Source organism: Tauraco erythrolophus, chromosome 10 (assembly GCF_009769465.1).
Source record: "Tauraco erythrolophus isolate bTauEry1 chromosome 10, bTauEry1.pri, whole genome shotgun sequence".
Lineage (NCBI taxonomy): Eukaryota > Metazoa > Chordata > Aves > Musophagiformes > Musophagidae > Tauraco > Tauraco erythrolophus.
The window spans coordinates 25,101,520-25,116,734 of NC_141474.1; the positions used below are offsets into that span (position 1 = coordinate 25,101,520).

A 15,215-nucleotide genomic window follows, 5' to 3' on the forward strand; every position below is an offset into this window, starting at 1 on the left:
TTAATTATTTTTCTGATCAAACATGAGTAACTTTGAATACGATTCTTACTGCAAATCAGTAGGGGAGCAATTTTACTTTGGAAGCGCGATGTAGAATGTTAACAGCAGTCATCCTGCCAAGAAAACTGGCTTTTGTTGCACGTATTTCCACTTGTATGTTTGCGTGTCTTAAATAAAGCCTGTACACCATGTGTGACTGTTGAGACCTTTTTCCCTCCCCTCTAATGTCAGGGCCCCAATTAACTTTTTCTGGTTACGTCTCTAATGGAGAGTAAGTAAGCAGGCAGAGAGAATTCCCAAATAAAGCAGCTTAGTTCTGTATCTCTATTAACCGACAATTCCCAGCTCTGTTACGGCGTGGAGTAACAGCACCGCTGAAGCTGGCGGGCTTTTATCCTGAAATAGCAGAGGGGGAAATGAGCCGCCAGGTCTCCGCCACTGGCTTTTCCGTGCGGGTTCTCTGGAGTCTCCGCTGTCACAGCTGCAGCAGCCATGTCTGCCTTGTCTGGAGCGGTACCGGGGGTGGGGGGGGGGAAGCAAAGCACCGGCGTGAGCTGAGCCGGAGCCGATCAGCTGTTCGCCTTGAGCAGGCGGGGGGGGAACGCGGTGAGGCTTATGCCAGGGCACGGCTGCCAGTGCCTCCCGAAACGCACGGCAGGGAAGCGGGAGCTCCTGGAAGAACGGGCTGGTGGTACCGCCGGGCGTGGCGCGCGTTACTGACGCCCGCGCTGCTCGGCCCGCCGAGCGCTGCCGAGGAGGGGCCCTGCCTGCCAAGGCAGCACCGCGACGGAGGAGACCCGGGGGCCGTGACGGGCGAGCAAGGGTCCGGCTCCCCCTTCTTGCGCTCCGAGACCTCCGCTGAGGGCTTCCCCCGGGCTGCCCCGCTGCGCGGCAGGCGCTTCTCCCGCTGCCTCCCGGGAAGCCCGGACGGCTCCCGGCCTCCCCGCAGCTCCCACCCCCCCAACACGTCCCCCTTCCTCCGGGGCGGGAGCGGGGCGGCGAGGCCCCGGCCCTCCCATCGCCCCGAGGCCCGCCCAGCCGGCGTCCGGAGCCGGCGGGGCCGGGGCGGGCCCGGCGGCGCCAGCACCCAGCGGCGCGGCGGCGCGGCCTACACTTCCCAGCGCGCCCCGCGGCAGCGCCTTCCCCGCCGAACTCCGTTTCCCTGCGCTCTCCGCGCGCCCCCACCCCGCCTCACCCGGCACTACACTTCCCGACTGGCCGCGCGGCCCTGCGGCGGCTCCTTCCGCCCGGGACTACATTTTCCAGCCAGCCCCGCGCGGCGGCGCGCCGAGCGGCGACGGCGGGCGGGCGCGCGGCATGCCGGGAGCGGTAGTCCCCCCGCGGCGTGCGCGCGCCGCGAGGCGGGCCGGGGCGTGTCCTCGGGGGTATATAGGCGGCCGGAGGGGCAGGGGGCTGCACTCTGCCGCCGCCGCCCCCGTCTCCGGCAGCTCCCATGGAATCCGCGGCCGTCACCACTCCCCGCTGTGCTGAGCCCGCGCCGGCGTCCCCGAATAGGTAGGGCCGCGCGGGCTGGCCCCGGTCACGGCGTGTGCGTGTCGAGAGGGGGCAGGAGGGGAGAGGGGGGCGCTTTCGCGCCACGGAGTGACCGGAGGTCGGGGGGAGAGGGGCAGGCAATGGGTAGGGTCCCCTTTAGGGGAAGGGCTGGGGGCGCTGATCGAGCTCGCGCGCCTGCCCGCCGGCCCCCCGCCCCGCGGTCGGTGGTACGTGCCGCCCTGCTCCTCCAGCGCCAGCTGGGCCCGCTCGGCTCGCGCGGAGCCACCACGTGACCCCTGCGCGGTTGCTGCCATCTTTGTTGGGGGCAGCCGACGCCGCGGAGCCTGCCCGTGGGGCGGGCTAGGGGAGGGGGAGCGGCGGCGGCGAGTAGGTGGTCCTGCTGCGTCACGTGACGCCGCACCGGCAGCCCGTGAGGAGCCGCCGTCGGGGTTTGGCGCCAATGGCGGGGGGCGGGGCCGGGAGGAAGGCGGGAAAAGCGCCCATTGTCTGCGAGGGGCGGTGGGGGAGGCCGCGGCTGCTGCCCGCCTCGCGCGGCCTTTGTTCCGCCCGGGGAGCTCCGCGGCGCCGCCCCCCCCTCCCTCTGCCGGGGCGCCGCGCGGCTGTCAGCCGGCGGGCGGCCGTGGCGAGCCCCCGAGCCGCACATCCCCGGTTTTGTGACTGGAAGCGCGGTGCGAAACGCCCGATTTCGTGCTTCGCGGCTCGTTCCGCGCCGCAGGCTTGCGAGGGGACGGCTCTGAGCGACGGCGCGCTGTGGGTCAGCGGCTGCAGGCTGGGGAGGGCGGGTGGCCTTGGGTCTTGGGCAGCAGAGCTGTTGGCCAGGCTGAACGTGGGAGCATCTGTTTTCCTAACCATCTTTCCGTCAAACAATAAACAAAACTGAAACTAGCAGGTTTCTCCAACAGCCAGCAGAGCAAACCAGCGTGCGAACTCGCTGTAGATGGCTGAGCACCTCAAAGCGAGCACCGCTCCCAGCTCTGGTCTCCCATCCCTGAGAGTTCAGCTCCTGTCATGAGTTGGGGGGCCTTTTATAAGCGCTTATTCAATGTTTCGTTTGCAGGATGGAAGAGGAATTAGCAGCTCCTTCCACATCCACAGACAAGACAGACAGGTGAGATGGGAGTTGGAGTTTTCAGTTACTAAAGAACACGAAATCCAGGGGTCACTGAGTGAAACAAAACGGTCACCCTTCACATTGTTAGGCTTGAAGCTTAACGGACGCGGATGCTGTAGATGCTGAAAACTTGTGCTTGCCAGTAGTCTGCACAAGCCTAGTACAACAAAACTCTTTCAAGGGCTGATAAATACACGGATACCAGCTGTTGCTTAGGAAGTTCTTGATCTGTGAGTTAGTGCAGGGGAAGCATTGGGGCGGTACAAGTGTGTGACTAGTGTGTAGTGGTACTTCTCTGTGGGCACCTCCTCTTGTCCCAGTCTAAGGTACTGGACTGGGGTGGACTTTCTGGAAATCAAGCTGTGTGAGATGCACTTGCATCTATCATTCTTCTTAAATGCATTATGTGCTATGAGAAGCCATAACTTGAATTGATTCTTCTTTTTCTTGGCTCATCTGAGTCTGGTGAAACGCTGTATGGTACCCAGTGTTGTGTTGGTGTGCAACTCTTAAAGTATCTTCTTTAGCATCCTTTACCATCTCAGAATCTGATACCCACTTCTTGCAGCAGTTGGTTAAAACTGACTTGTCTGCCCTTGGTTGTCAGAACTAAAAGTGGGTCCAGATTTAAACAAACAAAACCAAACAACCCTCCTTCCCCTGGTAGTTCCAACCAGGGTAATGTATGCAACTCGCTCTTTTATAAAGCTGATCAGATTTAGAAAGCTGCATAGGAAACTACTATGGAAGCTAACAAAATCCTGTATTTGATTTATTTTTTTTCTCTCTTTCCAGTATGGATGTGGATGGAGAATCAAAGAAACTATTGGGTTTAGGACAAAAACACTTGGTGATGGGAAATATTCCGGCTGCTGTTAATGCATTCCAGGAAGCTGCGAGCTTACTGTGAGTAGTAGAATGTTCTGTGTGTTCTTGTAGGGCTTGGTTTTCAGCTTGGTTATGCTCATGTGGCTTATACAAGACAGGTTAAGATTTTAGCTCATGTATGCTGCTGTGTTTAATACAAATGAGGACAGGATGAAGCATTTAAATTAACTCAAGTGTTGGACAAAACTGTAGTTGGTGTGCAATTTAGATAGCTTTTATGATGGTAATTGACAGTGCGGTCCTCTAAGGAGGAAAAGGAATTTGATATTTTGTTTTGCAGTGTATGGTTCTGATGTCTCTTAATATCAAAATAAGAGGATAGTGTTACTTGCTAGTAACTTGTTTACTAGTCTTCATCAGTCTTTGAGGGTGATACCTCTTTGGGTTTTAGATTTATTTGCTTTGCTGAATGTTTGAGAGCCACGTCTAACTGAGAGAAGCATTCATTATTTGTTTGAAACAATGGGAGACAAGCTAAGAAACTGATTCTTCCTGTCCAGGAATTTTTAACTTTCAAGTTCATGTATGAAAATCTAAAGTAGGCACGAGCAAATAATAATTCTTCATGACGTTTGTAGGGGTAAAAAATATGGTGAGACAGCGGATGAGTGTGCAGAAGCTTTTTTCTACTATGGAAAATCTCTCCTGGAGTTGGCAAGGTATGCTAACAGTTTCTTGTTTGATTAAGAGTCTGCCTGGTGTAACAGGATTTCACCCTTGTATAGACAGGGTTGCACTGGAACTTCATAGGCACAGGGTTGCAGTGGATGGGATGGGCCGTGGTATGGCAGCTCGTGCAGTTAGAACGGTGTTATTATGAGCGCTAAGAGATAACAAACTTTTTGTTCCCTTTAGAATGGAAAATGGTGTGCTGGGAAATGCCTTAGAAGGGGTGCAGGTTGAAGAGGAAGGAGAAAAAGCTGAAGATGATTCTGCGTTACCAACTGTTGATGGTATGTAAAGCTGTCTGCTGTGTTGTGGAGGCATCAAGCTGCGTTTTCCTTGTCTGAATGATCTAAGTTCAGTCCTTTGGTAGCCTGAATAATTCTGTCAAAATTCTTAGCAGCCTGAATGGACTTTATTTTTGTTCTAACCTTGCTTAAAGATTGAATGAAACTTCTAAAACTTCTGCAAGGAACTGGTCGCTGAAAGCATGTGTAAAGGGTCACCAGGTGCCTTCGTCCTGAAACACTGCATTCAGACTTGCTTTCTTAAGCTTCACAGTCAACTTGAACTGCTTTGTAACCTCGTAGCAGTACAGTGTGTGTAGTAGGACAGGTCAGAGTCTCTGTAAAAAGTCCAAGAACAGTGACTGTTTTGTATTACAAAATTACGCAGCTGGGGATAATACAGGAATTCTTGTCAATCCAGACTATTAAAACACTGGCACCTCTTGCTTAGCTGTGACTAAAAATGCTATTGCGCACAACTGCACGCTGCTTGAGCGGCCGCTTGCAATAATGCAGCCTGGGGAAGGGGAAGGGATTCGCTTAGTCAAAGTTACTATGTTGGTTGTGTCCTAATTCCTTGTACTTTGGAAATGGAGCTTTGAGGAATGTCGTCTAACTTGATGACAAACCAACACACTGGAGGGTCTGAGGGTGGTATTGTCAGTGCCCGTTAATGTCTTTATCACTAAACTCGAAGAAATGTTTATGCTTCCTCAATCATGTAGAAGAAGCAAGGGAGGAGTTGAGAGAACAGGTATATAACGCCATGGGGGAGAAAGAAGAGGCCAAAAAATGCGCAGAAGAGTCTCCAGTACTATCTGAGAAGGAAATGAAAGAGGATGTTGAAATGGAAGAGATTACAGAAGAAAAAACAACAGAAGCAGCAGTTGCTGATAAGGATGTAAAGCTTGAAGAGGCTGAAGAGAAGATGGAGGCTTCTGTGGAAAAAGAAGTAACTTCAGAAGAGCAGAAGCAGCAGGTAGCTGTTGAAAAAGAGGCTACGAAAGAGGAGGCAGCTGTGGAAGAGAAGGTAGTGGAAAAAGAGCAGAAGATGATGATACCTGAAGACAAGGTAGCAGAGGCAAGTGAGGAGAAGGAGAGAAAGACAGCAGTGTTGGACAAGGAGGCAAAGGCAGCTATGGAAGAGGCTGAAGCTGGAGAAGCAGCTGTGGAAGAGAAGGGAGAAGTGGGAGGGCAGACAGCAGAAGCAACAGAAAAAGAGCCAGCTGTGGAAAAGGGAGAGGCTGTAGAAGGACAGGCAGAGGCAGCTGTGGAAGAGAAGGCAGTAGTGCAAGTGACAGCAGAAGTGCAGGCAGCAGTTGCTGTGGAAGGGGAAGCAGAGGCAGCTGAACAGAAGAAGGTGGAGGAGGAACAGGAACCAATCGAGACAGCTACAGAAGAGAAACTAGAGGAATCTAAAGAGACAGAGTCCTCAAAGGAACCTGTGCCCACAGAGGGCAAAGAGCAATTTAATGACATGGAAGAAAAGGCTGAAGTAGCTGCTAAGGTAGAGAAAAAGAAAGATGACCTGATGGAAGAGGGTGAAGGTGCTAAGGTAGAGAAAGAAGACAAAGATGACCTGATGGAAGAGGGAGAAGGTAACAGTGAGAGGAGAAAAGTACTTGTGGGTGGATGACTTGATGGATTTGGCTAACAATGGGTAAAAAGTATTCCATTCAGAATTTTCTGTTTGCCTTAGAATAAGGAAAAGGCACAGTAAAGGGGCTCTTGAAGGATTTTACATCCAAGTAAAGTTTCAAGGAATAGTGAATAGTCTCAGTTTGCCTAGACTAACGCTTAACTAACTGCAAAGCAAATCTTACTCGAAAGCAAACTTGCAGCCCTGTGACATGTGTAAGTAATGGCTAGGCTGGTGGAGAATACTGAATGGATGTTCACTTGCATGCGTCGGGGTTTGTTGCACTAACCCTCAAATAACTCGAAGCACAAGTTGCCTCTGGTTATACCTGTGTTTTATTTTAAAACAGTGGAGCAGAAAAATAAGAACAGCTGAATACATAACAAAAAGTAAATTTGCTTTTAGGGGTGGAGGAAACTCTCTATTTGAGTTTTTCTGGTGGTAATTACAAGTGAGAATTTGGTTGGCAAATCTAAACTTAATTTACCCGGGAACCTGAAGGCTTATTGCTACTATCTAGTACAGTCTCCCAGCTGTCTAGCTTTTTCCACTGTTCTGCTTCTCTGCTTCAATATAGCTGTTTTCAGGATTGTGTTAAAGTAACTTGGTAAAACTTGTACATGTTGTGTTACTTGCATGGTCTTAGTAGGCCAATGCTTTCTATTGCACAAGTTAATTGATGAGCTGGTAATTGAAACTTTACTTGTCAGTAACTCAGCTTCACAGGAAGAGCCTTATTTTAGGAGTGGCAAATACTCAGAGTAAATAGCTCTGCACACTGAGAGGATTTGTACTGCTGAGCACAGTGAACACTTGGTGGTGGAGCAGCTGCCTAACAAAGTGTCTGTCTGGACAGAGTATGACTGAACATAAACGAAGAGTAGGTGTCCACTCCTCTTCCTGTGAAAGGCTGCTTATGTGCGCGTACTGCTGCCTTTTTTCCCAACTCTGCTAGTGTGGGGATGTCCTTGAACATCTTGGTCTGGTGCTGTGTCATTCCAGACTCTTCCGACTACTTAAAACTTAACTGCCTAACATCTCTTCTGTTTTACCTGTAGTTGAGCTGTCCTCATACTTGTAGGACAAGTGGCTCTCTCAGTGGAAGGTGTGTCACTGACGAGCTCACGGGTTCTCTAGTCTCCACCCCATTGAGCTCCTGTTACTCTGGAATTAGTCAGTGGTAATGATATAGGAATTAAGTGTGTGACTTCAGCACGTAATTCAACCAGTGCTCTGAAGTGATTAGCCATACTCATTCACTGCACGTTTTCCCAAAATGTTTCCTACTGGTAGAATAGATCATGCAATGCTCCTACACAGTATTGGGTGTCAAATCAGTGCTACAGAATAGCAGGTTCATTAATAACATTGCCACTTAAATGTCTGACACAAGGAACACTAATTCAGAAACAGTCTTATCTGTACACAGCTCGGCAGCTATCTTGCTGAAAACGCTTGTTATCTGTAGCATGAAGTCCAGCAACTGACCAGTACCTCCAGGGCTGCTCAGGATCCCATGGCTTCAGTGGGAGTGGACAATGCATTTGTGAGAACTGAATTCTAGGTAAGTTTCTGTTCTAGATAGTACGAAGTTAAACTTAAAACAAGGACTAAGGTAGCCTGGAACTACTATAGTCTGCAGTGACTAACACTTTCAGCAAGATGGCTGCTGCTGCTGAGAATTTAATGTGTCTGTGCTCTTGCATCACACATCTAACCTGTCACTGGAAGGATAAGGCCTGGATATGATAGATTCTACCTGACTCCACGTGAAGCGTTACGTAGTAATGACAAGTGTTATTGTTCATCTACTTTCCTTGTAGAAACAGAAGAATCTGAAGAGGAAGATAAAGAAAATGATAAAGCTGAAGATGATAAGGAGAATGAATTGACAGTGGAAGACAAGGTGAGATTGCTGAGCTCTGATGTCGGCACTCATGAAGTGTGCAGTATTTGCCAAAATGCCATGTAAACATCTTTATAAAGCTTTGCTTAGTCCTATGTAGGAAATGTCTTCTGAAAACCAATACTGCTGAAGGAAGGGGCAGTGTTACACGTAGTCCACGTTGTAGGATCTTGCTCAGCTCTGTAAACCTGGTGCTGTTCAGCTACATTGAAACAGATGCTTGCAGTCTGATGAGTAGTGCAGCCTGGTAAGTGCCAGGGCAGGCAGGGAGAGTTGCTTCAGCTTGTCATAAAGGTAGTTACTTTAACAGTTTATTCTCTGCTTGTTTTGTTGTCTTGCTGTGTATTACTGTATGCGATAAGCCGTGATTAGGATGAGAATTTGGTGGGAAACATAGTGCTGCTTAAATCTGAGGTGTTACGCTGATGTAGCAGTCAGCACCTGGAAGAATCTGAAGCCTATTAGAGTATGATACTGAGCATGCTAGGCAACTGTCTCCAATGGAATTCTCTCTCTTCCTTAGACTATTCTAATGAAGTTCAAAAGCTCATTTAAAACGTCAAACATAACTCCTTCATTTATCTTTTGGTTCATCTAAACAGCGCCTTAAACAAAGTCTTACTCTTGGGAAAATATTGGTGCTTGGTGCCCTGTTATTTCTGGAAAGAAATTAAGGCCGTGTCGACTAATAACATAAGCTTATGTTCCACTTAAAACATCTTCACTGCAGGCAAAGTATCTGTTGATGCAATAACCTCTTCTGCGTGTTCTTTTTTTTTTCCTTCTAGTGATAAACTGTTTACCTCTTGAGGAAATTTATTCCTTGACAACACCACTCAAACAGAAACTGAGTGTTGTTGTTTGATGTGATATGTAACCAAGTCACTTAATCTTTAATGCGTTTCTAGTCTTTACAGGAAAGCGAGGAGGATGAAATTGGAAATCTTGAGCTAGCCTGGGACATGCTGGAGTTGGCAAAAGTCATCTACAAGAGGTAAACACTTCAGTCCTCATTTGGATATGTGCTGGCGAAACTCATAAATTGGAAGGTTGCATAAGCAATTAGTGAATGTGGTGTGTTCTGATCAGGATTTGAAAACTACTTTTTTTCTTGATGTAGACAAGAAACAAAAGAAGCTCAGCTCCATGCAGCTCAAGCTCATCTAAAGCTAGGAGAAGTTAGCATTGAATCTGGTAAGTAATATTAATTCTCATGTACAAAGCGTTCAGTTCCAGTTCCTATTGCTCTTCGTTTCATGCTTTAAAACAAGTGGAGGTGAGTTAAGTCTGTAAAGATGAAAACAAAATAGGTTTTGTCTAATTGTGGTAGTGCAGCCATGTGAGAGGCTTTGGAATCAATAGATGAACAAGTTGGTGCTTTAAACAGGATAGTTCATGCTTTTCCAGAACAGTGAAAGAAAGTTTTGAGTAGGAAGTACTGTGTTACAAGATGAAAACCAGCCTTGTGTTCTGCTCTATAGGCAAGGCTTGCTTAGTTTCAGAAACTCGAGAGGCTTGTCTTGCTGAAGTAGTGAGTCACTGGACTCAATAGGAGCTGTCAGTACCACACCGCTTCCAGAACATAAAAGACTGCAAATGACAAATGGTTGACTCCCTTAGACTTTCCAAAATCCTAGGGTATGGTCAGGAAAGACTCTGTCACGTAGCATTAAAAAGGAGTGGGAAGCAAGTCCCAGGTTTGTGCCTTCTAATGAGTCTTATCTACCCTTCACTTAAAAACGTGTTTTAATAATCCAAGCAGAGTGTAATCTTTCTCTAGGCAAGCATTGGGAATAATCTGACAGGTTTCTGGACCAGAGCTACAAAATCAGGGCTGTGTTGTATGTCACTAGAACACACTCAATGGAGAGCTTGACTGGGAGGCAGCAGGGGACTGTCCTTAGCTCTAGATTGAAGCTGCAGTTTGACCAGTTTGTGACCAGTTAGATTCAATTCCTGGTAGCAGGTAAAATAATAGTATTGGTGTGCCTGGTTTTGACTTGGCCACTTAGTTTCCTGTGTGCTGTGAACAGACAAAGCGCTCTAGGGAGAGCTGGAGGAGCTGGGCGCTGAACGTCTTTGAGGGAGGAGGCAGTGTTGTCACTTGGCAATCTGAAAGCAGCTGGGCACTGAACTCAACTGCTGCGTTCAGTGGTGACTGTTTTCAAACCACATTAAGTGTGATAAAATACAGAGTAACTGAATGAGGATTTGGATCTTGCTTGTTCGGATAAACGAGTGTGGCTTGTAAAGACCCTGTGGCTTTCTCCTGTAGAAAACTACACGCAGGCTATAGAAGAGTTCCAGGCCTGCCTGGCCCTGCAGCAGAAGTATCTGGAGGCCCATGACCGCCTGCTAGCCGAGAGCCACTACCAGCTGGCGCTGGCGTACCACTACAACAGCCAGTTTGACGAGGCGGTTGTGCAGTTTGGTAAATCCGTAGAAGTCATTGACAAGAGACTGGGTAAGTGGATTCCTAAAGCTGCCTGGTGAATACGAGGCAATATGGGAGCTGTCACAAGTCCAAGTGGACTCTAATGGCCCTACAAGGTGTGCCTCTCACCTTGCCATGCAAATGTTCACTGGTCTGAAAGTGGTAGCGGGCTATACTGGTACCAGAACTGTTGAAACTGTGTGTGTTAGCAGATAACTCGCTTCTGGATGTGGGTAACTGGAAACCTGCTTTGTCTTGAGGTTTTTTGCTATGATCCCTGTTTCATCCTAGCAATGCTTACTGAGCGAATAAAGGTGGCAGAAAGTGGGTCTCCTGAAGACGAGAAGGAAATTGAAGAACTGAAGGGATTACTTCCTGAAATTAAAGAAAAGATAGAAGATTCAAAGGAGTCTCAAAAGAGTGCAAGAGTAGCTGAGCTGGCACTGAAAGCAACTCTGGTTAGTGCATCCTCTGGTTTCCTTTTAACCAAACATTATTCCAGTGGAACGTGAAGTAAACCGGTAACAGGAAGAGCTCAGACTTGACTGTACAGATTGGGGGCTGGTGGTTGCTCAGAAATGTCACAAACTGTGTGTGTGAGAAGGAAACTGAGGCAGCTGATATCTAAAGAGGGGGTATTTAGTAAATACGCTGATGTTAATTGTTCCAGACTAAACTGGAATTTGATGGGCTTCCATAGCAGTTTAGTGTGGTGTGGTTTTAACCTGGCTGGCAACCAAACACCATACAGCTGCTCGCTCGCCCTTCCGCACCCCCAGGGGGATGAGAAAGAGAATTGGAGGGGTAAAGTCAAGGAGACTCATGGGTTGAGATAAGAGTAATTTAATAATTTAAATAAAATAATAAGAATGATAATAATAAAATATGCATACGAGCGATGCACAGTGCAATTCCTCACCACTGACTGACCAGTGCCTAGCTCATCCCTGGCTAGTGATCCCAGAGGAGAGAAATCCTGTAAATAAGAGAGGGAGAGCAAACATTCTGGCCAACCCTTATTTATATATAAATATATATCTCTAAGAGAGTTGGGGCTGTTCGGCCTGGAGAAGAGAAGGCTCCGGGGTGATCTTATAGCAGCTTTCCAGTACCTAAAGGGGGCCTACAGGAAAGCTAGAGAGGGACTTCTTACAAGGGTGTGTAGTGATAGGACAAGGGGCAATGGATTTAAACTGAAAGAGGGGAGATTTTGATTAGATATAAGGAAGAAATTTTTTACATTGAGGGTGGTGAAGCACTGGAACAGGTTGCCCAGAGAAGTTGTGGATGCCCCATCCCTGGAAGTATTCAAGGCCAGGTTAGATGAGGCTTTGGGCAACCTGGTGTAGTGGAGGATTTTTCTGCCCAGGGCAGGGGGGTTGGAACTAGATGATCTTTAAGGTCCCTTCCAACCCAAACTGTTCTATGATTCTATATATTGAGCAGGACGTTGCATGGTATGGAATATCCCTTTGGCTGGTTTGGGTCAGTTGCTCTGGCTGTGCTCCCTCCCAGCTTCTTGTGCACCTGCACACCAGCAAGGCATGGGAGGTTGAAAAGTCCTTGATTTCTTAGCAACGACTGAAATCATCAGTGTCTTATCAGCATTCTTCTCATACCAAATCCCAAACACAGCACTATTCTAGCTACTAAGTAGAAAACTAACTCTGTCTCAGCTGAAACTGGGACAGTGTCAGGGCTGGAAATGATGGATCAGCCAAATGCAAGAGTGGATGGAGTGTTGCATCTGTCCTGTGCCTACCTGTGGAATGCAGTGTTGAGACACTGAGTGGTTGAGTTTCTGTCCCTTTCTAAACTGGCACATGTGGTCTTGCCAGAACTTGTTTACTGTTTCTTCTGCTTTTCTTAAGGTTGGAACTACATCTGGCTTTGCACAAAGTGAAGACAGTGGTTCTGTTTCCACAGTAAGTGAATTTAAGATGGATGTGGATAATTCCTTCCTGCTCTAAGGGTTACTGTTGCTGTTACTCATGTGTCAATGTCTGTCTTGGAATAGATTCCAGTAAGAAAAGCAGCTGATGGTGCATCTCAGTGTGTTACAGACATCTCTCACCTAGTCAGGAAGAAGGTGAGTCCAGAAATGACTAGTCGAACAAACAGCTTGTGAAAGTACCACTGGCTTGCTCTGTATAATTGGATTTCTTGACTTGAAACTTTTTTAAACTTAGTTCTATAATAGAAAAAAAACCTCTAAAATAAACCCAGAAATAGTGTGTGAAACTCCTTTCCACTGGGAGCCAATCAGTCTGGGAACCATCCACCCTCCAGGAGATAAGTTGTTGATGGTTCAGCACCCTGCCTGACCCACACTGGTTTAACCTCTGAGCTGAGTTGTGTGGCTTCTGCAGGTGTTCTCTGAACAGGTGTCCTCCTCTGAGCACCTGCAAGAGCAGCGGGGTGGCCCACAGATCTTAAGGAAAGGGCGAGCAACCAGGCTGAGTTGGGTTCCCTTCTTTCCAAGTGGAAATGGAGAATTAGACTTAATAAATAGCAAAGCCAGTCTAACGGTAGTACTGATAAGCTGCCTCTCACTGAGATAACAAAGTGTACTGAGCTCTGGGTTCCTTTAAAGGTGGGTGGTTTTTTCTAGAACTGTTTGCAAATATAACTTAAAAATGAACATCCCATAAGGGAGAACTTTGTTTCATATGCTGCTGGGGCACAGCCTGGCTGTGCTACATCAGCCTCTTTCAGTTCAGGTTTGCCTGGAGCAACTTCTGACCTGCTTTACTCAGGTGGTTGTGGCTGTCATGGGTGCCCTAAATCTGCCCCTTGTTACCTCGCTCAGCAGCCATGTGTCTCTGTGCCAAGCTATAACTGAGGATAATTCAGCACGAAAGATGCGGGCACCTAAATAATGTCTTACTGGAAGTTCTTTGTGGTGGAGACCTCTATGCTGAAGCTTCAGAACTTTGGTTAAATTTTAACACAAATACTGAAGTATCTGTCTTGAACTTGGCAAGTAGAGGTTGAAGAGCTGATGTGCAATGACATCTACATGCTGACTTTCTGAAAAATAGTAATTATAATAAATTTAAGTTTAATTTGCACATAGTGAAGACTAAACAATTTTGTCTTCAGAGGAAACCAGAGGAGGAGACTCAACAGGGAGACAATGAAGCTAAGAAATCTAAACCAGAACCGGCTGTCAATGGTGGTGGTGGTGATGCTGCTCCCAGTGGAAATGAGGTTGCAGAAAAAATGGAAGAGGAGGTGGGCAGCTGAGTCAGGAGTCTGTGCCATGCTTATTTTTGGTTTTTTCCTCTGTTCAGGCATGGTTTTGTGCCTGGTAGATGTACTTGTTTTCTTGCCCTGTGATCTTCATGAAGTTTCCCAGATGAGATGGGGGAATGTTGCCCAGTTGGCAGAATGGATGTTGTGCTGTGGTGTCTGACACTGGGCTGGGAAGATGGCAGCTGTGGAGAGTGGCAGCCTGGGGAGTGGGACACAAGCATGTTCTGGGTTTGAGTTGGGCTGAACTGCAGCACCAGGCCCTTCCCCACAGGGATTTAACTTCAATGCTCCTGGGTTTTCATACTTACCACCTGGTTATGGTGGTTAATGGTGGTGGTGTTGGGTGGTGTTGGGCTCTGGAGACCAGCAAAGCATGAGTAGTCAGCTAAGGCTTCAAAGGACAGAAGCCTTGAACTGCTGCATGAGTTGGTGCTGGAAGGCAGTGTTGTCCTGTCTAAAACAAAAACCTTCTCTTCTCTTCTAGACAGAGAAAAGGCCACAAGCAGAATCAGGGGCTGCAGTTGAAAGCACAGTATGATAATTCTTTAACCTTGGACACTCCTCTCCTTACAAGGAAAATGGTTTTGTATATAGTGTATTTTTTCACTTTTGGCAACTTTTGTATGACTTCAATAAAGATTGTAAGCAAATGTTCCTTGTCTTGACCTTCTTCCTGTTACAGGCTCCAGCCTTTGCTCTTCTGTGCCTGTGGGGTGCAGGTCTCAGCCCTGACTTGCTGCTGGCGTTGTGCTTCCTTTAGCTTCAGCATTTCCACCACCATCTGCCTCCTGAGGCAGGAGAAGAGGCTGTGCTGGGAAAAGCAGGGCTGGCTGCTGGCTGGAAGAGGAGCCTGAACAGAGTTAGAATGGAATTCACAGTCATCTTGTCCAGGGAAAGTCTGGAGCAGACCTTTAGTCTTCTGCTGGGGACAGGGACTTGGGCTGTGCGGTTCTTCCTAGGCCAAGTATGGTGCAGGTGGCTGTGGCTGTCCTGTGGCCTTCAGCAGCTGCAGCACCCTGGGGAAGGCTGACAAGAGCTTGTCTGGCCCTGGCACCCCTTTGAACAGCAACAATGCTGTTGGGGTGTGTCATTGGCTCTGCTAAACCTCCACCCTTTTGTCTCCCTGTGTTCACTCCTGAGGAGCTTGTGGAGATGCAGGGGGTGATGGCTCCTGGTGCTGATACTGCAGTGCCCTGTGTGTGCCCAAGTGGCACTGGGAGGCTGCTGTGAGACCATGTACCTCCTGCAGCGAAGGCATTGCTGTAAGGTGGGGATGGGGCAGGACAAGGAGCAGGGCTCTGGGAGATGGATCCTGTTCTCAATCCTTTTATTCAAAAGAAGGGGAGGATCTCTCACCCCCCTAAGCACCTCTCAGTGCTTCCCATGCCACAAAATCATGCCCAGGGAAAGGGTACCCACAGGTAAGTAGGCTGGGACAAGCGTGTGTGAGAAAAGAGAAGGCCAAGAAGCAAAGAGCAACAGGCTGAAGCCATTTATTGAACACCAAGCAGGGTCTC

General features: G+C 48.2%; 1 protein-coding gene across 2 annotated transcripts; it reads left to right on the forward strand.

The window, feature by feature from the left end:
- The first annotated feature begins 1,438 nt into the window (after positions 1 to 1,438).
- NASP (nuclear autoantigenic sperm protein) lies at positions 1,439 to 14,314 on the forward strand. 2 transcript variants are annotated; one of them, XM_086617114.1, is made up of 15 exons: positions 1,439 to 1,515; positions 2,573 to 2,623; positions 3,422 to 3,532; positions 4,093 to 4,173; positions 4,370 to 4,467; positions 5,190 to 6,062; positions 7,927 to 8,009; positions 8,918 to 9,003; positions 9,130 to 9,203; positions 10,285 to 10,473; positions 10,735 to 10,901; positions 12,315 to 12,368; positions 12,461 to 12,532; positions 13,546 to 13,677; positions 14,183 to 14,314. In XM_086617114.1, exons 1-15 carry the CDS (start codon positions 1,454 to 1,456, stop codon positions 14,234 to 14,236), a joined length of 2,187 nt encoding a protein of 728 aa, XP_086473240.1. In that variant the 5' UTR covers positions 1,439 to 1,453; the 3' UTR covers positions 14,237 to 14,314. The 2 variants fall into 2 exon arrangements, with proteins under 2 accessions (XP_086473240.1, XP_086473241.1); XM_086617115.1 differs by having other exon boundaries at positions 8,927 to 9,003.
- Positions 14,315 to 15,215: the final 901 nt, after the last annotated feature.